At 43.6% G+C, this 25,225-nt stretch overlaps 1 protein-coding gene across 25 annotated transcripts in view; it reads right to left on the bottom strand.

Moving 5' to 3' along the window:
- The window catches only part of MYO3B (myosin IIIB), a 453,696-nt gene that overhangs the window by 209,018 nt on the left and 219,453 nt on the right, over positions 1–25,225 (bottom strand). For 17 of the 25 annotated variants that reach the window (XR_014829525.1, XM_084999438.1, XM_084999448.1 and 14 more), the window contains 9 exons: positions 22,101–22,184; positions 21,084–21,286; positions 15,395–15,493; positions 14,947–15,061; positions 6,622–6,748; positions 5,440–5,650; positions 4,431–4,578; positions 3,066–3,219; positions 1,550–1,638 (listed from right to left, as the gene is read on the bottom strand). Coding sequence is in view for 21 of the 25 variants with exons in the window: in XM_084999438.1 (XP_084855564.1) it covers positions 1,550–1,638; positions 3,066–3,219; positions 4,431–4,578; positions 5,440–5,650; positions 6,622–6,748; positions 14,947–15,061; positions 15,395–15,493; positions 21,084–21,286; positions 22,101–22,184 (1,230 nt within the window). In the remaining 4 variants the exon portion in view is untranslated. Of the gene's footprint in view, positions 1–1,510; positions 1,639–3,065; positions 3,220–4,430; positions 4,579–5,439; positions 5,651–6,621; positions 6,749–14,946; positions 15,062–15,394; positions 15,494–16,599; positions 16,725–21,083; positions 21,287–22,100; positions 22,185–25,225 lie in introns of those variants that run through there. The other 8 variants (XR_014829526.1, XR_014829527.1, XR_014829528.1 and 5 more) reach the window with 3 other exon arrangements.

Below are 25,225 nucleotides of genomic sequence, written 5' to 3'. Positions count from 1 at the left end.
GGAAAATTGTAATTTTTGAGAGGTCAATTATCTTAACCTCTGGTTCAGCTGTTCTTTGAAGAGAGTCCCATCAAAGACAACTCACCTCAGAATAATTATTTGGGTCATTCACCGTATGTGAAGCATCCTAAGAGGTAAACACTGTTATCATCTCCATTTTATTGGTGGGCAAACAGAGGCTTAGAGAGAGGCTGCATAATGTACTCATGGCCACACATCTCACCGTGGTTGGCAAGCATCCCAACCAGGGCTGTTTGGTTCCACGCTCGTAACCACCGCACCCTCTCTGCTTTCCAAGGTACTCGTGGCACCTGAGCAATGCTCAGGGATTCTCAGCAGCTCTCAGTTCTCAGGACAGAGAGGATCCAGGTCAGAGAAATTTAAGGACCCCTCTAGAGAAAGAAGTGTTGAGTCGCAAAAGAATTCAGGAGAGGACACAGAGCCCGGAAGGAAAAGGACTCCCTTTTCCCTTAAAATCAAGAGGAGAAAGAGGGGAGAAGAAGGGTGAGGAGGAAGTAGGTATAAAAGGACAGAGAGATGGAAACAGAGGTGTGAGGAAGGGCCAGGAATGGAAGGCAGGAGAGAAGAGAAGAATGGGGATCAGGGTGGATGTCATGTGCAATCAGCCTTCAATGCCAAGGTAAACAAAGTGTTTAAGAGCAAAAACTGGACTGCAATTTCTAGCAAAGATCCAAAATAGATACCATCATATGCGATGAGGCAAGAAAAACAACCTCGCCACTTGTATCAGACTGCCTTTCAACGAACCTCCAGTCAGGCAAAATTAATTTCAATGTCATGATATGAATGTGAAAAATGATTTCAACAAGTCAACAGAATAACCCCAAATGCCTTTTATGGACCTCCTACCCACTCTCTGGACCCAGGGCCTCAGCAGACCCTGCCGGAACCAATTAGCCATAATTCGAATGGCTCCTTTGAGAGTAACTTGAGCAATGAATTGTTGGCTACAGGAGGAGAGAATTTCCTGAATCCCTCACTAATCTGCTTCAGGAACTTGAAACTGAGACTGAGGCATAATGTATGAAAAGTGGAAATTTCAGTTAATGTTCTAAAAGCTTAACATCTGGATGATGAAGTGAAATTTTTTTTTCCCTTTTCATCTAGACATTTTTGATGCCCTGCAGACATACATACACTTAAAGGGCTAAGAATTGAACCCCACTGCAATATTAGCCCTCGCCCACTACCTACGCTTCTCCAAATGACTTCTGAATGTGAACATTCACCACTAAACACTGCAAAAGCTATAATATGTTTTCTCTCTGGAGAGCTGTCACTTCTAAGCCAAACCTCAGGTGAGAGGCAGATGGCAGCTCTGTGGGCCACCCCAGCGAGCAATTGCTTCTTTGCCAGGGGCAACTTTCTGGGAGCGACACCACTGAGAAGGTCTGGGAATCAGGATGAGGTGTTCAAGAAGAATTCAAAGGAGAAAGAAATCTGCAAGCAATTTTGTGAGCGCCACAAACAGGGTGACACGGACACTTACCCTTTGTCCAATTCAGGCTTAATAGCTCACGCGCCTCACCTTTCCAGCATAGTGCTGAATGCCAAAGCTCAGCTCCACTCCTCTGGGCCTCCAGAAGTATTTGCATCGGAGATTATCTTCAAATTTATCTGTGTGGAGTTTCATGTTTAAAAGTTACAACATAGGAGTTCCCATCATGGCTCAGTGGTTAACGAACCCGACTAGGGACCATGAGGTTGCGGGTTCAATCCCTGGCCTTGCTCAGTGGGTTGGGGATCCGGCATTGCCATGAGCCGTGGTGCAGGTTGCAGACGCAGCTCGGATCCCGCGTTGCTGTGGCTCGGCTGCGGCTCCGATTCGACCCCTAGCCTAGGATCCTCCATATGCTGTGGGGTGCAGCCCTAAAAAAGACAAAAAAAAAAAAAAGTTACAACATAAACTGCTTGGTCCTTCAGACAAACACGTGCTCTTCGAACCATGATGGCCCAGAATAAGAAATTTCAGAGTAGCGTGATGTTATTCTCACATGCACAGTGATGGAGAAAGATGCCCCACACAAGGGGCATTTACAACCAAGTCCTCTTTTAGTTGTTTCCTGTTGTCTGTAGTGTCAGGCTGTTCCCTAAGCTCTCGTTTTCTGCTCTGAGAACTCCTAGCATGGACAGCGATGACACTGGAAGCCTGGCCAGTTAGCTTTAGAACCATGAAGTTACTCTACAGAAGGCAAATAACCCTGGTTTGTATATACTCTGGACAACCTGTGACACTTTTATAGATCAGAGGATATGGCCGAAGGGGATCATCTCAACTCCGAGAGTCTCTTCCACAAATCGATTCTCCATCTGGGCAAAGGCTTGAGATTCCTGTTCCCTCCTTCTACCAACCATTTTGCTCTCATTTTTGTGACTGACAGCCTACTCTGTGTAAGGAACTGGGTAGTAAAGGGATGCAAGGGCCAGGGCTTCGGGGCCCACGGATCTCATAATATAAGTGCAACACTGAAGATTCGAGGTGGAGGAGGAGAAGGTCAAGAGGGACAGAGGTGCAGACTGGAAGGCTTTAACGCCAGGAGGAGGTGTTTTATCGATCACAGTAACCTAATGAAAAGGTGGCTGTCGAAAGACTACATTAGCTGGGATGTCCAGGGGAGCGGGGAGAGCAATGGGCCTGAAAACCCGAAGACCAGCAGGGACGTCTATACAAACTTGGACTAAAGATGGACAGGGTCCATGCGAAGGGCTGGGCAGACGGCATGAAAAAGGAGGAGAATCGAGGATTGGTTATGGGAAAGGAGGGAGCAGAAGGTGTAACCATGATACTGACATTGGGTAAAGGTATTTCCGTTTGCGGAAATAAGAAAGGGAGGAGGGTCTGAGAGGTGGGGGTGGGTTTGCACAAATTCCATCAGGACATGTTCTGCACATTGCAATTTGTTGAAAACAGGGTCTATACTTTTGCAATCACCAGACAGTCAAAACATACAAGAAAGATTCTTTAACCCACGATCATTTGACGACATGAGCCAAATAGCCAAGTTCCCTTTGGCATGTATATGCTTTTCCCAAAAAGTACCTACCAACCAGGGTCTGGTCTGTTGCTTGGGGAAACCGACTTTCCTCATCCAGAAGTGCGAGCAGACCCAGGGGTTTCTGGAGGAACATATCCAGGAGTGGGCGGTTGTCCTGGTACTCCACGGGTGTAGCATCGATGCCCTCATTCTGATACTCCATCTGGAAGGAAATGCATTGTGAGTCTCTCCAGCCCCAACGGGCCCCAGGTACCACCAGGCTGCAGGCACTTTTTGTGACTGGAAACACTGCACAGGGTGTCTTTTATGTGAGTAGTAAAGGGCTCGTCTGCACATAACACTGTTGAAGCTTTGGGGTTAAATCTGACCCACAGTGGACCTCGGCAGGCAGCTGAAGCTGCCAAGAGATGGGACGGCTCTCTCATCCAAACACTGATGTGGTGACTCATAACTTAGAAACTGATGTAGGAAAGAAGGGAAGCGGAAATTTTTTATTTTGGTGACAAGCATGCTTTAAACTAGGAAGGAAGTAGACTTCTATCTTTGGCGAAGGATTTTGCAAAGGAATCACCTCAGTAGAAAACTAGAAAAACTCCAGATTTCCCAGGAAAATAAATGGAAGTAACCTGGGCTGAAAGAAGGTCTAGTTTTGTACAAGGTGGGTGGGGAGGAGAATGCAACACAGATTAATCCAGTTCCAGTGATAAAACCAAAGCAGTACTTTTTAGTCCACGTGTTTGTGTTTCTCTAATCACAGCAGTTTGCGTGTCATCACTCCTGCATTTAAAAAGCAGCTTGGTCAGAATGTTTAGCTATTGCACCTCCCTCATACGAGACGGTCTTGGGGTTCAGGTATGGATTGGGAAGGAGGAAAAGGGCTTTGGGTCCACTAACTTCACATCCTGTTTTATTTACCATTAAATTCACAGCAGAAAGATTTCCGTTTTGAGAAAACCAAGGACATATCTTGCCCCTCCCTGAAGATACCCATCATTTGCTGTAGGATCTGGTGTGCAGGAGACAGGGGGTGGGGGGGCCAGTTTGGGAGGTAAGAACAACAGGAACCTGTGTCCTGAGTTCAAGATCATCCCATGTCATTCTGGACATGATCACTGATTATTTTAGTTAAATCAAGCAGAAGAGGATGTAGCATTTTGGGCAACGCTTTGGAAACATTTAAATAATTGGCGTGTCACCAGCTTCACTCATGTGAGGAAATGTACCTTTCCACAGAAATCAAGACCTCTTTTTTTCCATCCTAAATTTAGACTGGTTTTATTTTGACAGGACTGCCTCACCAGTGATTTTTCTCTGGTATCTTTGATCTGTTAGCCTAGCAGGGTTTCTGCTTCAAACTCTGGGCAGCCCGCAGGCATCTTCCCTAGGTTTAGTTCCTCCGGAGTTCACTGTTACCTGCTCGAGAGCAAAAACATGCTGAATGAAATAGTATTGGATTTGCTCATTGGCGATGTTAATGCAGAGCTGCTCAAATGAATTTCTCTGAAAGTTCTCAAATCCAAAAATATCCAGGATCCCCACATTCATGCCATCGTCTGCACTGCTGCATAAGAGAGAAGAACAGAACCTTTTAGGGGAGGAAACAGCCATCTCAGGATGGTGAGAATATGCGGGCCCAAGTTTTTATTAATACATGGTAGCCACCCAAGACAAGCAGTACCCCGCCAGCTTTGGGGGTAAAATGGTCTAGCTTAAACCACTCATTTCTTGAGTCTTTCAACAGTACTTCTAATTTCTTTTCTTTCTTTCTTTCTTTTTTCTTTTTTTTTTTTTAAGCAGAAAAATCCTTTGAAATCTTCCTCAGAAGCTCCATCTTTGGAGAGATTAAAGAGGAACCCACTCCGTCTGAAGGGAGTTTGCTAGTTCATTCTTCTACTTTCCCACCCATAAAGCTTAGTTGGAAGAAGACACTGGAATCTGATGCTGTCAATTCTTCTACAGTCTAGAGATCTCTAGTGCTTAGCAAAGAAAAAGTAGTCGTAGTAGTAATAATGTGAGACACTGTACTTTCACACTTTTCATGAAATGTCTCAGTTGATTCTAAAAGCAACACCACAAGGAGAATATTATCTTCGTTTTGCAGATGGGAAAACCAGACTTAGAACTATGATTTAGAACATGCACTGATGATGCTGTGGAGCTTGGATGCAAACCCAGTTTTCCCAGCTCCCAGCCAAGCCTATTCTGTTAAACACTGCACAGTAATGGCTCTGTTAGTCGTGTACCTCTCAGATATAAACACTGCGTCTCCCCTGGATCCCACTGCATCTTTTAAGGGACATGGCCTAAGAGTTTCACCAAAGAAAACCCAAGAGAGGACCAAACGCTTCCTCCTGCAAATACTAGAAGACACTGGAGGCGATGACAACTCTCCCTAAGGCCTCTGCTCCCAGTGGGAACTTACCATATGTTTTTGTCTGGCTGCAGGAGTGTATTGATGCGATTGACGATCCAGCTGAAGAGCCTCCCATACAGAGCCTTGGACATGGCATCTCGGACGTCCGAGGCCCTGTCAACAGTGTTGGCTCGGATGATGGTCTCCCCCCGGGTGACCACACAGTGTGAGGTGAGGGCCTCCTGGAGCTCTTCGGGACTGATGCAGAGAACGGAGGCAGCTAGAAGACAGGGTAAGGATGATACCCAGCAGATACCTCCATTCATCCCGCAGCCAGCATCTGCTCCACATCAGCTACAAGCCAGGCTCGATCCTCAGCACTTCAGAGTCAAGGACAAACGAGCCAGGTCCTTAGCCCCAAGAAGCACTCAGACTGATGCAGTACGTCTCAGACTGTTCTGAAAGCTTTTCACAAGTGTTAGATGAAGAAATGTGGGAAGAAGTGGTCTTTGGTCAAATAAGTGTGAGCAATTGCTGGAGAGTAGAGTCTGCTCTTAGAGAATCACAAAGAACATTAGTACCTTAAAGGCCATAGGGAGTTCCCACTGTGGCTCAGTGGGTTAAAAACCCAACATGGTGCTTGTGATGGTACAGGTTGGATCCCTGGCCTCGCTCAGTGGGTTAAGGACCTGGCATTGCAGTGGCTGTGGTGTAGGCTGGTGGCTGCAGCTCCAATTCAGCCCCTAGCCCGGGAACTTCCATTTGTTGCAGATGTGGACCTGAAAAAAAAAAAGGCAATAAAAAGTGCCTCAATTTAACACAAAAGGTGTTTATTTAAATCAGTGTTTTTCCTAAGTCAGGATTCTCACTCTTTGTGCCATCGTCATTACCCATGGAACTTTAAAAGAAATAGGTGCCTGCTTTATCCCCAGCAGACGCTGTTTCAGTGAATTTATATTGAGATCCCATCTATGGGATTTGTATATGATTTTCAAAAGCTGCCACTGTTGAGAATCACTGCCCAAAGTTACCTGCCATGGAATTCTTTTCTGAAGAGCATCGATTTGCCACTTATAGAAAGAACACTGATATTCAAGAAGACATCCTTTGGGAAATACTGGTAAGGGAAAATACCCAGAGCTAGTTGAAGGACCAGTAGCAGCACATTTTATATTTTAGAGTCTTGAAAAACTACCAAAGTGAGAGAAACATGGACTTTGGCAACACAGTGCATATGTGTCAAATAATTACCATTTTTCAAGGCTTCTGCATTGGGCACCTCACTTTTATCGGTTTGATGTTGAGAGGAAATAGCTGCAAACTCAATATTTCCAATATTCAAAATCCCAGCCAAAATTCTGTACACTGAGTGCACCTCCTGAAAAAAACATTGAGAACCATGTATGGTCAGTGCCAACCAAACCAATAAATCTCTGGCACTAGTTGTCCACCAGTGTCCTTTTTCCTGGGCACGTAAACTTCCAAATCTCCCTGGCAGTTAGGGCAAGTAACTAAATCTTAACAAAGGAGCAAGCAGATTGATGCAGGCCATCTCTGGGCCTGCTTCACAGAGGGGAACACGCCTCCTCCATGCTTTCTTTCCCATTCTTGCTGGCTGGAACTCCCAGCAACCCAGCCTCAACCATACCATTGATTATGATGTTGGAGACCAATGACTGGATGGAACAGAGATGTTCTGTTAACCTGAACCTCTTACCTTGCAGTGCTGATATTAGAGAGAACTGATCTTTGTTCTTTGAGCCACTTTTAGCCTTTCTTTAGCCTAACACCAGCTCCCAAATTCTGGTATGGTTCTTTCTTCAAAATGAGAGAGGAGGAGTTCCCATCATGGCACAGTGGTTAATGAATCTGACTGGTAACCATGAGGTTGCGGGTTCAGTCCCTGGCCTTGCTCAGTGGGTCAAGAATCCGGCGTTGCTGTGAGCTGTGGTGTGGGTTGCAGACGCGGCTTGGATCCCGCCTTGCTGTGGCTCTGGCATAGGCTGGGTGGCTGCAGCTCCAATTGGACCCCTAGCCTGGGAACCTCCATATGCTGCCGGAAGTGGCCCTAGAAAAGGCAAAGAGACAAAAAAAAAAAAAAAAAAAAAAAAAAAAAGAAAGAGAGAGAGGAGATGCTTCCTTGACCCTATTTGAATATAAACTATGAAATAGTTGGCAGGGCATTCATTGATGTTTCACTAGAACAGTTGAAGTTAAATGATGGTATATATAGTTATGAATGAGGTCAGAAAATAGTTTGAAAGACTCGCTAGAAATTGTCTGTGATGATATGGTAGAAGAAGAAATATATATTTGGTGTTCATACCCATGTCTGGCACAAGAGTTTCTAAAACCCTAGGAATTTTCTGAATGATAAGGGTGAGAGGAGGGCCCTTTGTTATTCATAATAAGCCCCTTTCAGTGGTACCTGAGTTTGTGCTCCTGAGGTGACTCCTGGAGGATGGGGGGGCCGGGTGCCAGAGGACCCAACCATGTGATTAAAGGGCAGGAACTTTTAGTGAACCCTGGGCCTCAGGGACAGGAGAGACTGAGCTAATCACCGACTGACAATAATTTAACCAGCCCTGCCTATGTAATGGGACCTCTATTAAAACCCCTAATGAGGAGGTTTGGAGCACTTTTGGGATGAGAATACATGAAGGCAGTAAGAGAAAGTGGTGCCGCCCCCAAATCTTATCCCATGCATCTCTTCCTAAGTTGTATCCTTTGTAATAAACCAGTAACAGTTTTCCTCAGTTCCGTGAGCCCTTCAAGCAAATTACTGAACCCAAGGAGGGAGGCATGGGAACCCCCAACTTACAGCCCATCCATCGGAAATAGAACTCTTGGAATTATAACTGGTGTCTGTAGCGGGGGCAGTCTTGTGGGGCTAAGCCCACTTGTGAGATCTGATGCTAACTCCAGGTAGACAGTGTCAGAATTGAATTGAATTGTAGGAGAATTGGTTGGTACAGGGAAAAACTGCATATACTTGGTTAAAAAAAAAAAAAAAAAAAAAAAAGCGATGTGGGTAAAAACGGTTCGATGATCTAAGTCCTATTTTATATTGAAAGTAGAACACATAAGTAGCATTTTGGTAATAATAATAAACTGCATTTATTTATTTAAACATTTGTACTTCCTATAGGTGAGAAATGAATTACATAGCCAAGGAACTTCTTTGTCTTATGCTTATAGAGAAAAGTAGTTCCAAAAAAAAAAAAAAAAAACCAACCCTCGGGCAAATAATTTGATTTAGTACTATACATAGCAGCAAATTAATAGGAACTGTCATTAGACCATTGATAAAGCACTGTCCCCGAATGGAGCCTTCCTACAAACATTACTCAGTAAAGCCACAAAACTGAATATGGACTGTAATAGTGACATCTGCTGGAGACCTGATAATGCTACAAAGACAAATGAAGATTTTAAACTGGACTTCGACCATAGATAAATATTGTTCTTCAAAATTCTACATCAAAGGCAAGATGTCATGTTTCTGACTTTAAGAATCACTGTTTTAATCATACAACTTAAGAGTGGCTAAGGAGAACACCTACCAAATGAGTTTTCTGGGACTAGCCTGGATTTAACATGCAGCCCCTCATTACCTTGATCAATACAGTGTGAGGCTTGCAGAATGCACCCAGAGAATTCCCACAGCAGCAAGATCCCAGAGAGTGAAACAGAGACTCAGAGTTCCCGTTGTGGTGCAGTGGTTAATAAATCTGACTAGGTACCATGAGGTTGCAGGTTCGATCCCTGGCCTTGCTCAGTGGGTTAAGGATCTGGCATTGCCGTGAGCTGTGGTGTAGGTCGCAGACGTGGCTCAGATCCCGAGTTGCTATGGCTCTGGCGTAGGGTACCATCTACAGCTCCAATTAGACCCCTAGCCTGGGAACCTCCACATGCCACAGGAAGTGGCCCTAGAAAGGACAAAAAGACAAAAAAAGAAAAAAAGAAAAAAAACAACAACAAAAAAACCTAGAGACTCCACAGCAGTGGGTTTTACCTCTGTTATTTCTACACCCAGTTACCTCAAGAGCTTATCTGAAACTCAATATACTTAGGGGGAAAACTTTTTTTCCTCTAATTAAAACACACACACACACACACCATATAACTGTCCAAGCTACGAAACCTCCCAAAACAAGTGGGCATTTCACCACTGGGATGATCATCCGCAAAGGACATGGTGATGGAAGACCGCACCCTCGAGACCAGCATCTCACCCTGTTGTGTCTTTGGCAATATTCTCTTCAGCACGATGCTCAGACATTTCTTTTTTAAAGAGGAAAACTACCTATAACTTTCAGCAAGAACTCTGGGGTTCAAGCACCGTATGAGAGACTGGCCTTAGTGGCAGACTGGGTGTCCTCCCTTGGTTTAGAGAGGGGAACTCAAGAATGGGTCTCCAACACCCCCCTCATTATGGAGGAATCAGCCTTCCAGGCTATTCCACTCGACTCTTTAGTCCCACCTTTGGGCTAATTAGCTCTTCTTTCTGGCCCAGGAAGCTACCTCTAGTCCTGTGTTCAGGCCAATATTACCCATGTGATGGCAGCGCTCCTTCAGTCGTGTGTCCATCTGCGGGATTCCTCCTCCCTCCCCAATACTTCTCTCTCCTTTTTTTTTTTTTTTTTTTTTTTTTTTTTTTTTTGTCTTTTTGCCATTTCTAGGGCCGCTCCCATGGCATATAGAGGTTCCCAGGCTAGGGGTCCAATAGGAGCTGTAGCCGCCGGCCTACACCAGAGCCACAGCAATGTGGGATCCAAGCTGTGTCTGCGACCTACACCACAGCTCACGGCAATGCCAGATCCTTAACCCACTGAGCAAGGCCAGGGATTGAACCCACAACCTCATGGTTCTTAGTTGGATTCGTTAACCACTGAGCCATGACGGGAACTCCCCCAATATGTCTCAATCCAAGGTCTTGTCTTTTTTCCCACAGCCAGCCTGGGAAGGATCCTTCACCTGTCTCACCTTGTTCATTTTCTCCTGCTTCATCTCCAACTAGGAAGCCCTTCCTGGCATCCCTGCCTTTCCAACTGAATCTTGCTATGCTGCTTTTTTTATTTCTTACCCGTTCCCAACTTGCCATATGATAAAATGGAATCACCTCACTCAGGACAGGAAAAATAATCAAGAAGACGAAAATCTCCTCCAGTTAGGTTTCCCAACTCATTGCTGATGCATGTGAATTCAGTTTCACCACCAGTTAGCAGAGTGGGGAAGGAAGAGCATTTCTCTACCGAAGTCCCACACGGGATGCAAGGTCTTAACTTCTCTCTTTTTCTCAGAAGATACCTCTTTCACCGAGGTAGCTATTCTCTCTATAAAGTTGAGGCCAAGTGGAAAGTTGAGGAGAATCCTGGTTTTCTCTTAGGCTGAAGGTGACCTAAGGAAACTGCCCCTGGCCAGGTTCATGGGCATCTCACCGTAGTTGCTCCTCTGGTACCTCCTAGGAATTTACCTGCCCCTTAGTCTCTCTCTCTTTGTTTTTGTTTTTGTCTTTTTGTCCATTTTTTAGGGCCGCACCCATGGCATATGGAGGTTCCCAGGCTAGGGGTCTAATCAGAGCTGTAGCCGCCGGCCTACGCCAGAGCCATAGCAACACGGGATCCGAGCCTCATCTGCAACCCACACCACAGCCCACGGCAATGCCGGATCCTCAACCCACTGAGTAAGGCCAGGGATCAAACCCAAACATTACGGTTCCTAGTCGGATTCATTTCTGCTGCGCCACGACAGAAACTCCCCCCTTAGTCTCTCTTTACCTTGCTTCTTTTTCAAATAAGTCTTGAGTTTTTCAGCAGTTTTGCCTACAGCACTGCATTAGGCCCAGCTGCAGCACCTTCTCCCTTATAGGCTCCATTCCAACACCTTTAGTCAGTTCCCTGGTCAGAGGCTTAACAGCATTTGTACCTTAAAATTCAATGGTTGGGGAGTTCCCACTGTGGCTCAGTGGTTAGCGAATCCGACTAGGAACCATGAAGATGCGGGTTCGATCCCTGAGCGACCCAAGAAATGGCAAAAAGACAAAGAAAAAAAAAAAAAACCCAAAACTCAATGGTGGGTTTAAAAAATTTTTTTCTTTACATCAATCATACATTAATAAATTGGTTTCAAAAGTCAATGTAAGTCTTTTTTGTCTGTCATTAAGACACTGGAAATCCTCAACACACCCACTGACATTTTAATATACTCAGTCCAAACTCAGCAGTGCTCTCTAATTCATCATCTGCTTTGAAGAAGGGAAAAAAAAAAATTGCCCTAATCTCAAAGCCTTCTCCCTAACCCCCTCACCAAAGGATCTGAAGTAAATGTCCAATCCTGACCATCACAGCCTGGCAAAAAAGTCTTCATGTAGTATTAAATACAAACATACCTAAAACTCAATTTAGTTAATATGTTATGATAATTCATATACTAGCAAGACAAGGATAATATTACACAAACAAACAAAATAGTATGGTTTAATCCAAAAATAAGAGTAGACAAGAAAGCACTGATCTTTATACGAGGGTTTTAGGTATGACCCCCTCGCACCACCACCTTCCCCCCACCGCCTGAACAATGAACCTCACTGTTATCGAAGACTCCTTCCATCAGGGGAGTTTCTTTACAATAAACCTAGGGTCAGGACTTCTTTCAAATACTTTCAGCTGGTGTCCCAGAATTCAAATGTGTGCTTCTGAGTCCACAGTAAGGTGTGTTACTTACCATTTTGCTCTAACGGTTTGGGGAAAACTACAGGGCTTCCAACAGGGAATTAGTGACATTATAAGAAAAGACAGGAAACAAAATTTTTATTAAATCGACCAGTTCATTCAAGTCCTGTCTAGATATAGCCCTAAGAAAAACTTATGAGAAAGTTCTGTTACATCTTTGACATCTGCTGCCTGACTGCATTCAATGGAACCTTTCTGAATTTAGTCAAACTACTTTGGGTTTATAAACATAAAGCAAACTGAGTCAATTCAGCAAAACAGGCTGTTTATAGAGATATAAACAGAGATACAACCAACAAATTTAGGATCAGAAAGATAAGATCCACAAACTTGTGGCTGCCAAGGAGGAAGGGGTGGGGAGTGGGATGGACTAGGAGTTTGGGGTTGGTAGATGAAAACTTTTACATTTAGAATGGATAAACAATGAGGTTCTACTGTATAGCACAGGGAACTATATCCAATTTCCTGGGATAGACCAAAATGTAAAGGAATATTTTTTTAAAAGAATGTATATTTATGTGTATAACTAAGTCACTTTGCTATAGAGCAGAAATTAGCACAAATCAACTATATTTTAATTTTAAAAAAAAAAAGAGGTAAGATCCAGCCTCTTTCATTTCCAAGGTTGCTGATAGAAATTGGATTTATTTCTAATATGACTTAACATGGGACATGGTGAATATACACACATACATAATTATAATCTGGTTATGCATTAAACAGTGCAGACCAGACACAATTTAAAAGTGTTTACCACCCTTTATATTTCTTTATTTTCATATTTATTCATACTAATAGACTTCGTTCATTTCTGTTAGACTTCTTCCCACAGGGGTTAAGAATGGCTTTCTTTGAGGATATATACTTAGCATATTTAATTTCTTTTGTTTTTAATTTTACCTTAAAACAGCATCTTTTTATCATTATTTGCAGCACTTGTCTATCATTAGGACAGAGCTGATATTATATCCTTTCCTTTAGAACAAGGACCAATTCCTCCACAGTATTCTACAACCATCATTGTACTTACTGAAAGCAAAATATCATTAACCCTGTGGGTGACTTCTCTCTTGTTCTTGTACCCTTTTAAGGAAGTATGTCCCTAAACATTTTGGCATGACTCAGGTGACTTTAAATGGCTCTACTGCTATCTCCACCAAGCTCTGACTCTTCTGGTGATGCATCTTTCATAACAACCAGCTCTATAAATTAATAACCATAAGGGCCCTTTAACATTGCTGGAATCTGTTTAATTGCTCTCCTCTAAAGAGCCAAGGGAAATATATTTCTATTTTTATATGACCTTTGAGATTTTTCCACTGTCTGTCAGTTTAGAGTCTCTTGGAGGCTGACAGAGAAAATTAACAGCTAGCTAGAAAGAAGAAAGGTATTATTATGACTAAAATCAACCATGCTCTGGAGGAGAGGGCTGGTCAAACTCATTGGATTATAAAATCCATCCTTTATCCAGAGTCGCTATCCCAGGGTAACACGGCTGTCTTGTAATCTAATCCCTGAAGATTTAAACACTCTCACCTACCTTCTAATCATTCACCTCCTTTGTTGGAAAAGCAAAAGAATCTGTATATTTTACAAAATTGATGGCATAGAGCCCAGAAACTATGACACAGTGTATCAGAGCACTATTTGAGCCTAGGGTTATAAATATTTTCTGTCACTCCTAGCGTATGTTTAATAGAGAGAGCCTGTATCTAGTATGATAAGAGCAGGGCAGTACTTGGAGCTACAGCTAATAATGTGCACCTATGTCCCATGGAGAAGGACGTGACTACAAGAAATATGAAAAGGTTTAAACTAATTTGTCTTGGGGCACAAGGTACTACTTGAATAAATATATTTCTGTGGCTTGGGTGAATGCCCCCCCCCTCAATTTCCTGTACTGTTATTACACAATTCACTCTAATGGTTGGAACAAGTGCCCCTCAGAAACAGGCAGCATTGGAGTTCCTGTCGTGGCGCAGTGGTTAACAAATCCGACTAGGAACCATGAGGTTGTGGGTTCGATCCCTGGCCTTGCTCAGTGGGTTAAGGATCCGGCATTGCCGTGAGCTGTGGTGTAGGTTGCAGACGCGCTCGGATCCCGTGTTGCTGTGGTTCTGGCGTAGGCTGGTGGCTACAGCTCTGATTCGACCTCTAGCCTGGAAATCTCCATAGGCCACGGGAGTGGCCCAAGAAACGGCAAAAAGCCAAAAAAGAAAAAAAAAAGAAAGAAACCGGCAGCATTGTTTTGTGTTTGTTATCACAGCTGAGGTGAACGGAGGACCGGGCTAACAATTCCTAGGCACATGGCACGTACAACAGTACTTCTACTTTAGTGTTCCCCTCACGTCTTATTAAAATGCACATTCTGGAGTTCCTGCTGTGGCTCAGCAAAAACGAACCTGACTCGTGTCCATGAGGACACAGGTTCGATCCCTGGCCTCACTCAGTGGGTTAAGGATCCGGCGTTGCTGTGAGCTGTGGTGTAGGTTGCAGATGCGGCTCGGATCCCGAGTTGCTGTGGCTCTGGCGTAGGCTGGCACTGCAGCTCTGATTGGACCCCTAGCCTGGGAACCTCCATAGGCCCTAAAAAAAAGATCAAAAGAAACAAAAAAGGCAGATTCTGTTCTTGGTTGGAGAGTCTGCATTTCTAACAAGCTCTAGGGTGATGACACTGTTTCTGGTCCAAGGGTCCCATTTTGAGTAGCAAGATCTTATAGCATGACCAGCACGGTATTTGAAAATCAAGGGTCCCGCCCCAAATTAGAACATTCACGTCCTCCCTTGCCCTGACCCCAGAATATGAACACTTGAGTTTCTTTCTCTCCTGACAATTACTTACCTTGTCAGTGAAGCCTATAATCCTGAAGCAATGCTGAATTGCTTCAAACTGTCTTCTGTAAGACTCCTTGGAAGTTATGTCGTGCATCACCCTTCCAGTTTCATCAGCTATGTACCTGGATGGAGTGCGACCAAACAGAATGAGAGTTGGCCTGGCAAGTGGCACACTCTGCAACAGGGCATTGTCAGGCTCCTTCTCTGCAAGAGCACTTCCCTTACAGTCTAATACGGTGATGCAACAATGGTGCACATGGCTGAGTCAAAGAGCTGCAACTGAGTTCTTGAACTTTCTAGAAAATGCAAAAGCAGATGTAGTAGTTCCTGCTATCCCACGTGGGCATCCCAGATAAAGAGACTGTCCAGTTAGGAGAATAACTCTATTTCTAAGTTCTGTCCATTGTTACCTGTATATTCATTAAAAATTAACAACTAAAACCCCTGGCACTTACCTAGGAGGCTTTTCTTCAGGAAGTCTGAACTCAGTAAGTTTCTTTTGGTGATACAGACCAGCATAAATATAGTAAAATATATGGAAATTTTTCTCTCCCCTGGGAAAAAAAAAGGGGGGGGGAAGAGACATTATTGATAATATATTCTGCTTCCTCATGCTAAGTAATTTACACTATTTCCTTTCTGTGAAAAATATTATTCTGTAGCAAAGTTGCTTTCGCAGGAAATTAAATATGCTACATCCCAATTACAGAATAGTACTAGTGATGGATCAGTGCTGTAACTGCCACAATGGCACATTATCATGCACACTCGTATTTACTATACGCAGGAGGTTTTAGAGACTGGAACATCTCCAGGTAACAGCTCAGGTTACACATGTTTAGATTTCTTTCTACTCCAGACCAAATGACTATGCATCTGTGCCACACGTCTTCTGTTTGCTTCAGAGACAGTGACATCCAGTTTAGAGAGCTCAGCCAAACTCCTCACTTTGCTAAAGCCCATGACAGGAAGCAGCTCGCCAGTTGTATAGCAAGCCAGGGAGGTGGTCCCAGAACTGAGGCCTCCACTCTCCCAAATGCGTATTCTCCCCAGTACAATTCAAATGACGTGCATCAGTCCCCATGGCCTCCTGCTGCCCACTCTCTTCTGGGCCACTCTGGCCAGGGTTCTTTCAGATAGATAGGTGCTGCGCCAAGTGTGGTCTGTGGGCTGTTGTCAGAGTGTAAGGCAAGGAACTAGAACGTCTACGTCTAGACATTTTAGAGCAAATGATATTGCCATGACATGTAGAATAGAATACTTTTTCTGATATTACATTTCAATTATAATTTACAAAAGTATTAGTTCACAATGGATTGTGAACTACTATTTTAAAAAACTAGTCTTTCAGCAAAGATATTTTGAAAAGCTCCTGCTCTATATCCCTTTCTTTCCTTTGGAGGAAGGCAGTCTCTTCTGTTAATGCCCAGGATGTTGGCAAATCCTCACCTTGGAAAGAAAGCTTCTCTTCCTTCCACTCCTTGTCCCTAACTGTGACATGGGCCCCTCTCTTTTCTTCAGCTTCTCCTGGATATCCTAGTCTTCTTCTGGTTGTTTATCCTGACCAAGATCTTCTGGTACATTCTTTCCTCTGCCCTATATTCTAGATGACTCTACTTGCCGTTTCCCATTCATCTGTACACTGAGCTAATAAGCTTACCGAGCACCAAGCACAGCAGGCATTGAACCACGTGCCAGGGATAAAGGACTGAGAGGATTCATGCTCTCTGGAGCTTCCTGCTAGTGATGGAGTTAGAGGAATCAACAAGGAAACTTGCGATGGGGCTTCGAAAGAAACAAACAAGAGGCTGAGATGAATAACGTGAGGGGATGAGGGCCACTTGCATCAAGTCCAGAGAATGACTATTGAAGGAAATAACACTAAAATCAAACTTTGAAGTGTGAGAAGGGACTGGAAGGAACTGCAGAGAAAAGGGAAAAGGCATTCCAAGGAGAGGGAGCATCATATACACCAAGGCGATGAGCACGATACCCATGTAGGACCAAAAGGATGCTAGGGAGAAGCGGGTGGGCAGGACCAGCCCACACAAAGCCTTGTGGGGCCATAATGATGATTTTGTTGATTATACAGTCAGAATTCTTTGAAGTGTTTCAAACTGTGTGACTATACTGTAAGAAGTTAAGATGGATGCAAAGAGACCAGCTGGGAGGACTTGGTGAGAGAGCGAGTGGCTTGGACAGGGTCATGGAGGTGATGGTGGAGAAGAAGGGTAAGCTAAAAGGTCCATTTTGGAAAAACAACTAAAAAAATGTTCAGATGGAATGAATGAGGGTGGCGAAGGAAAGGGACCTAGAGGCTGCCTCCCGGGTTTCTAACTTGAGCAGGTGAGGGTGGCACCATTCACTGAGTCAGGAAAGCCTTTATGGGGCTTTAGGAACCTGTATGCCCAGCATGAATGTCACTTGTTCTTTAACCTCTGGTCAAAGTGCAGGCATTTGTTGACCCATTGGGGTCTTATCTTTCTATAGTTTTTGGCAGATACCTCCAGAGCTCAATTCTTCCAAGCTTTGTCTACAAACATTCATTTCCAGCATAAATTCAATTTTATTTTCATCCCTGAGTTTATCAGGATTGGCTAAGTTTGGTCACAGTGACAAATACCCTAAGATCGTAGTGGCCTAATTCAAGAAAGGCTTACTTCTTGCTCAGAGTACATGCCCACTGAGGGCTAATATGGGGGCTTTGCTCATCACAGTCACTCATGGGCCTGGACTGATGGGGCAGCCCCCATCCTTGTCAGCACTCTGGAGGGTCTTTCCATTAAATGCTCCTCTGCCAGAACCGGTCATATGACCACAGCCAGCCACTGGCTACCAAGAAGGAGAATCTTACCATGTGCCGAAGGAGGGCAGAACCAGAAAGGTCAGATGAATAGGACCCGCACAGTTTCCATCTCCGCTAATGTCTTCAGTCTACTTTACCCACCAGTGCTACCATATTGACTAAATTTAATAATGAGTTATAGTTTGTTATGTACCAGTTATGCTTCAGATTCTATACTTGATATAAATCATATATTATCTCATTTAATTTCCATAACCGCCTGAGGTTGGCTTCCAAACTGCCTTTTTGCATATGAGGAAAATAAAGTATAAGGATAGTTATATTACTAAGTGATATACCCAATAAGTGACACAGCTGTGAATGGAATCCTCTTCACATTATCCCTGTAAAAGATCACTTCACATTTGAACATTGAAAACTACAGCTTCCATTCTAACAGAAGTAGCTCCCTAAACTTTAAAATCACCCTGATTTGGAGAAAAAGCAGCAGGGGTGATGCAGGTGCCTCATACCCCTGAGAGAAAAGTTATATTCCTTACACTTCTTTTTGAAATGAATACTTTGAAATTGAACCACTTACAGTCCTTCCTTGTCCTTCTGCCTGACTTGATTACACCCTAAACACAATCAGCCATAAGCTAAAGATTAGGTACCCTGAGCATAACTGCCTGTGGGTTAAAGATTATTAGCACATGATGTTTTTTCAGGAACTTTCCTAGTTTGCTCGAATCTCTGATCCATATGTCCTTTTCACAAGTACTGTTATTCTCAGCAATAACCCAGAAGACCGCCAGCATGATCAGGCCGAGATCTCCTGACTCTGGCTTTGATGACTAAGATCCCCCCAAAGAAAGAACAATGCATGTTTGTCCCAATCCTGATTCCTATTTGAAAACCTGTTTTTCTCCTTTTTACTATAAAACTCCTTGCAGTTCTTTCTGGGGAGGGATGGGGGCACGTTGCACCGTCTTTAAGGCATTAGCCTGCTGTGACCCTCCTTTGCCTGGCAAAACAATCAAGCTAATTTTTTTTTTTTCTCCTTTACCCAAAACTCTATCTCTGCGTTTCAATGTGGCAACAGTGAACAGAGGCCAAATTCCGGCAACAGGGGATCTCATAAAAATTAATCAAGATGCCATAGAGAAGCTAAAATGACTGACTCTCTCCTTTTGTGCATTTGTTTAATTTTCATGTCAGTCCCTATTTTGTGAGGAAATTTTAAGTATATGATAAAAGAAGATGCTGGGGTTCTTAACCGAAAACAAGTCCTACGGGTTCTCCCTGCACAGCACCCCTCAGATGCACCAGCGCCCCTCCATCCCCATCTCCACCACTACCATTCTCTCTCATAGGGATCTGAAAACAGCCCTCTGACTGTCTCAACGCAATAGCACTTCTTGCATTTCCTCCAATCCATGTGGCCCACTGAAGCCAGAGCAGGTTGCATTTTGTGACCCTCTTTGAAAACGTTAAATGGCTTCCTACTGCCTTTAGAAAAAGGCTCAGAAGAATGGCCTTTAGGATAAGGTTCCTCAGCTGGTTCCAAAGCCCTTTGTGATCTGGCCCCAGGCTCATCTTTGCTCCTCTCCCCCCACCCCCCATTCCTGTGCCCATCCATCTGGTTGGCTGACTCCCAGAGATACACAGATGAAATGTCTCTTACACAGGAAGCCCTCTTTTCCTGGATAAGTTATGCGCCCTTACTCCTGTCTCAACTTCATAGCACCTTATGTTGCTTCCTGGTACTTACTACAATTGTTCTGCATTTAAGTTTATTTCGTTTAATGTTTATCATTTCCCACCCTCCTCCCTGACTCCTCTCTCTTCTCTCCCATCCACTCCACACTCCATGCATATACTGAGACCCTATCCGGTTTACTCTTGTAACCCCAGCAGAGAGTACAGCACTGTCATGCAGCAGGAATTCAATAGATAATTACTGATTAACATATGAACAGGGAGCCAGGCTCCTGAGGAAGTCTGGTGTCCTGCAACAGTAATAATAGGAAGAGTGGCTAACCCTCTGATAAGATGCACTAAACCAGGCACTTTTTAAAGTAATTTTATTTTATTTTATTGTCTTTTTGTCTTTTTAGGGCCGCGCCTGTGGCACATGGAGGTTGCCAGGCTAGGGGTCTAATCGGAGCTGTAGCTCCCAGCCTATACCACAGCCACAGCAATGCCAGATCCGAGCCATGTCTGCAAGCTACACCACAGCTCAAGGCAATGCCGGATCCCCAACCCACTGAGCAAGGCCAGGGATCGAACCCGCAACTTCATGGTTCCTAGCTGGATTCGTTTCTGCTGTGCCACAATGGGAAACTCCACACGTAAACAAACTAATCCTCCCAGCAAACCCATGAGGTAGGCTCTAGTAGCATCTCCATTTCACAGATGGAGCACAGAGAGGTTTCATGATATACCCAATGTCACAAGTAAATGTCAGAGCCAGCACTTGAACCAAGAGTACTCCACACTATTGATCACTATTGCTATACTACACTCCTTAAAACAAAATATTTTTTCCTCTCTCAATCTAGGGAAAAATGAACACAAAATGTTCTCAGTGCTTTTTTTTTAAATAGACGAGCTCAATTTTAAGGGACCTAATTTTATTTTTTATTGTGCCCTGGTGTTTATTTTTTTATTTTATAATGATTTTTTTTCCATTATAGCTGATTTACAGTGGTCTGTCAATTTTCTACTGCATAGCAAGGTGACCCAGTCACACATACATGTATACATTCTTTTTTCTCACATTATCGTGCTCCATCACAAACGACCAGACATAGTTTCCAGTGCTACACAGCAGGATCTCATTGCTTATCCATTCCAAAGGCAATAGTCTGCATCTATTAACCCCAAATTCCCAGTCCCTCCCACTCCCTCCTCCTCCCTCTTGGTAATCACAAGTCTGCTCTCCATGTCCATGATTTTCTTTTCTCTGGAAAGGTTCATTTGTGCCATAGATTAGATTCCAGATATAAGTGAAATCACATGGTATTTGTCTTTCTCTTTCTGACTTACTTCACTTAGTATGAGAGTTTTAAAAGTAACTGCATATAGTTAAATTCTATCTAGTATAACGGATGCAGGAGAAATGGGCATACCTATCTCAAAGCAATCCCACCCAGCCCTTTGTACTCTGCCTGTAAACATTTTTTAGGTTAGAAAACACCACTTATCCTTTGCTTAAATAATTCCTTGCTCTTGGGGAGGCTGGGGGTAGGGCTGGGCCAGGGAGACTAAGAACAACCGTGACTGGAGCCATGGAAATTCCCAAAGCCTCCCGGTCTATACTGCAAAGCCAAACCAGGGTGAAAAAAGAGTGCACCTACGCTGCCTGTTTTATAACTCTGGATTTTTCAAGGAGATATTCAGAGATTCTGGCCCCCATCACAGCTCCTGTTGGGGTAAACATCATTTCCAGGTATTTTCCAAAACGGCTGGAATTGTCATTGATGGCAGTGCATGCATTTCCAAAGGCTTCCACCAGGGAGTTGACCTGCAGGATTTTCTCTCTCAAGGTCTGATTATCTGCCTGTGCCAAACAGAGAACAGTCAGGAGGAGCCTCCAGAAACATTACTCCAGGAGAGCTGCATGAACCCCTCCCGGCCCACAAAATCCACATTTGTTCTTTTAGGAAAAACTCCAGGTGGGGGAATTGGCATCAACCATCAGCACGTTTCCTCAGATGTGCAACTCCCCTGGTGCATAAGCGTCGCATCCGTATGAGGCTACGTGAGGTCGTTAGTTTCTCTGACCAGCCGCACTTCACTTAAAATCCTTGACAGATAAAATGTCTAAAGAGTTTAGAAAGAATTTGAAATAGAGAAATCCCATCGCTTTTCTCAATCCTCTGTTATAACAGTCAATAAACCTCACCTGTAAAAATATGTCATAAATTCGCTCTTAGTCTCAAAATGCACTAATTCTGAGTGTAAGTAACTGCTAAGCTATTTCCAAAGCCTGAAAATTTCCATTCCCCTCAACTTTTGCTCAAAGATTTCTGTTTTCCAGTCCTTTAATCACCTTAGTGGCTCTCCCTGTTCCTGGCCCTAGTATTTAACCACTTTTACTACTTAATGGCTAAATGTTTGTTATTACGCTGCAAACATGAAAAATTAATTGCTGAAAATCTAGTAAATTCATGCTGGCATTATTTCCCTCACTACATGAATGGAAGAGGACATGCTGACATCTTAAGAGGTCTAGCTATTAGGAGGCAAACATAATAAAGATGGAATGTTTCTAGGTAACCCCTAATAAAAACCAGTATTCCCTGTCATTTAGAAAATACTCAGTTACTCTGCAGAGACTTCTGGTCACAATAGAGAATACAGGTCATCAATACCTTTCCCAAGAAAGTCAAATGCTGAACAATCAGGTGGGCGCTTTCCGTCTTCCCAGAGCCGCTTTCTCCGCTGATGACAACACACTGACACGGAAAATGAAGTGTCAGTGAAGAATTCACAGCACAGGGAACACTCTGTGTGTTCAGCTATGGTTTTCACATAACATCCACCATGGTACACCGTAACTTTTCACTAGCAATACATCTCAGAATCTTCCCATTTCAGTACATGGAGAGCTTCTTCAACCTGTTCAGTTACTTGTACAGACATACCATAGTCTATTTAACCAGTCCCAGAGTGAACCAGTCTCTTTGTTATACGTGAGCTTTTCCTTATATTATTATGAAAAACATTGCCATGAATAACCCTAGAGGTAGAGGTTTAGAAGCTCTGTGTCTCTGGTTCCTGGCACAAAGCTTCTAAAACTCTTGGAATTTCCTGAGTGATGGGAGCATCCTTTGGGTAGGATGGGAGCATCCTACATATAAATATATGAATATTATATTATATTCATTAATTTATATGTAGGTTAATTTGTACAATAAACTAGAAATGGGGTGGTTGGGCCAAAAAGTAAACACATTTATAAATTTGATAGATAGTACCAAATTGCTCTCCTAAGGACTGCATCAATATATGAAAGTGGGAATTCCCATTGTGGCTCAGCAGGTTAAGAATCTGACATAGTGTCCCTGAGGATGTGGGTTCGATCCCTGGCCTTGCTCCAGTGGATTAAGGATCTGACACTGCCTCAAGCTGTGGTATAGGTCACAGACTTGGCTCTGATCCAGCATTGCTGTGCCTGTGGTGTGGGCTGGCAGCAGCAGCTCTGATTCAATCCATAGCCTGGGAACCTCCATATGCCCATTATCAAACGTTCCCCACCAGAGTGGCCCTGAGAGAAAAAAAAGAAATACGAGAGTGCCTGTCTTCCTACAGTCTCACTAACTGGGTATGTTGGTTTTATGCTCATCTGATAAGCAACACATTGTATCTCAGTAGAGATTTAGTTTATTATGAGTGAGATGGGGCATCTTTTCATAAATTTAAGGTCTTTCTTATTTTCTTTTTTTGTGACCAGTCCATTCCTTTGCCTTTTTAAAAATATGTACTGGGAGTTCCCATCATGGCTCAGTGGTTAACAAATCTGACTAGGAACGCTGAGGTTATGGGTTCAATCTCTGGCCTCGCTCAGTGGCTTAAGGATCCAACATTGCCATGAGCTGTGGTGTAGGGTCGCAGATGCAGCTCGGATCCTGCGTTGCTGTGGCTGTGGTGTAGGCCGGTGGCTATAGCTCCGATTAGACCCCCAGCCTGGCACCTCCAAATCCCGCAGGTGTGGCCTTAAAAAAGACAAAAATAAATAAATAAATAAAAATATATACTGTTGGTCTCTTTAACGTTTGTTTCTAGGAACTGAGCTCTTTATATATAAAAGATGAGTGTAGTATAACAAAAAACATCTATTTGGTCTTTGCCTCTGGTTCCTGGCAAATAGCTTCTAAAACTCTTGGATCCTGAATGATGGGAGTGATGGGAGCATCCTTTGTTACTCAGAGACAAGTCCCTTTCAACCAAACCTAATTGCTAACCAAGTGGTTCAAGTGGAGCCCAAGACAGTTTCAGGAGAGGGGCAGGTTACCAAAAACACCATACACATCATTAGAGGGTGAGAACTTTCAGGCCCACGATCCCAACTTCTAGGGAGGAGGGGGTGGCTAGAGAATGATTGAGTCATAAAAACTCTTAAACGACAAGATTCAGAGAGCTTCCCGTGTGAATATGTAACAGGCCTGGGGGGCCTGTGCCCAGAGAATGCAGGGAAGCTTTGCACCATTCCCCCCCCCCCCCATATTCTTCTTCTCTGTGCATCTCTTCCATTTGACTATTCCTGAGTTGTTTCTTTTCTTAAAAAAAAAAGAAAAAAAAAAAAACGGTAAATGTAAGGAAAGTGTTTTCTTGAGTTTTGTGAGTTGTCCTCGTGAATTATCAAACCTGAGAGGGACGGCCGGAATCCCTGACTTTGTAGTTGGCCTGACAGAAGTGTGTGTAGCCAGGCACCCCATTTACAACTGCTGTCTGAAGCGGGGGCAGTCTTGTGGGACTGAGCCCTGAACCTGTGAGGTCTGTGCTAACTCTAGATAGTTAGTGTCCAAATTGAGTAGAACTGAATTGTTAGACATCTAGCTGGTGTGAGGGAATGGGAGAATTGGTTGGTGTCACAAAAGACACATTTTGTGTCAGAAGTGGTGTCAGAAAAGAGACAGAGAAATACATGTATCTCTTTTCATTTACTTCCTCTCTACGAATTCTTTTTTTTTTTTTTTTGTCTTTTTGCTTTTCTGGGGCTGCTCCCTCAGCATATGGAAGTTCCCAGGCTAGGGGTTTAATTGGAGCTATAGCCGCCGGCCTACACCACAGCCACAGCAACATGGGATCTGAGCCACATCTGCAACCTACACCACAGCTCATGGCAACACCAGATCCTTAACCCACGGAGCAAGGCCAGGGATCAAACCTGCAACCTCATGGTTCCTAGTTGGATTCGTTAACCACTGAGCCACAACAGGAACTCCCCTCTCTATGAATTCTATGGAAATTTCCAAGTCTCTGGGAAAGGTAAGAATTTGGAGAAGCCAAGTTTCTAACCCACAGTGAATTCATTTTGAACTTGAACTACTATCATTTTATCTATTTCTCACCAAATCCAAAACCGGGACTTCACAGGTCTCAGGAAATAAACCTAGTACTTCTCCCATAAAATTATCTCACCAAATTAGATTGTTTCTATATCACAAAGAATAAAGACACAGGGAGGACATACATATTGACAGAAAAGGGAAGGCCAAAGTTTGGATAAGCCACCACTGTGAATCTAAGGTCCAGAAAGTTAAAACAGATGGCAAAGCTTGGTATTTAACTAGCACTGAGTTTAAGATTTGTTCAGTCTTTACCCAATCCATCACAATTTCTCAGCAGCTAAAGTGTGGTGTTTGACCACTACCAACCTGTGTGCAGTATTTCGTACAAAAAGGACTGGACCATGAAATTTCTGAGACATTCATAGGAAAGAATTTCATTTCTGTCATTCTCCATCCTGTTTTTATTACAGTCTTTGCCATGT

This window comes from Sus scrofa, chromosome 15 (assembly GCF_054392235.1).
Source record: "Sus scrofa isolate SSC_HxYL_T2T_F1_AM1 chromosome 15, Sscrofa_HxYL_maternal_Yorkshire_Landrace_v2.0, whole genome shotgun sequence".
Lineage (NCBI taxonomy): Eukaryota > Metazoa > Chordata > Mammalia > Artiodactyla > Suidae > Sus > Sus scrofa.
This window is presented reverse-complemented; position numbering and strand designations above follow the sequence as displayed.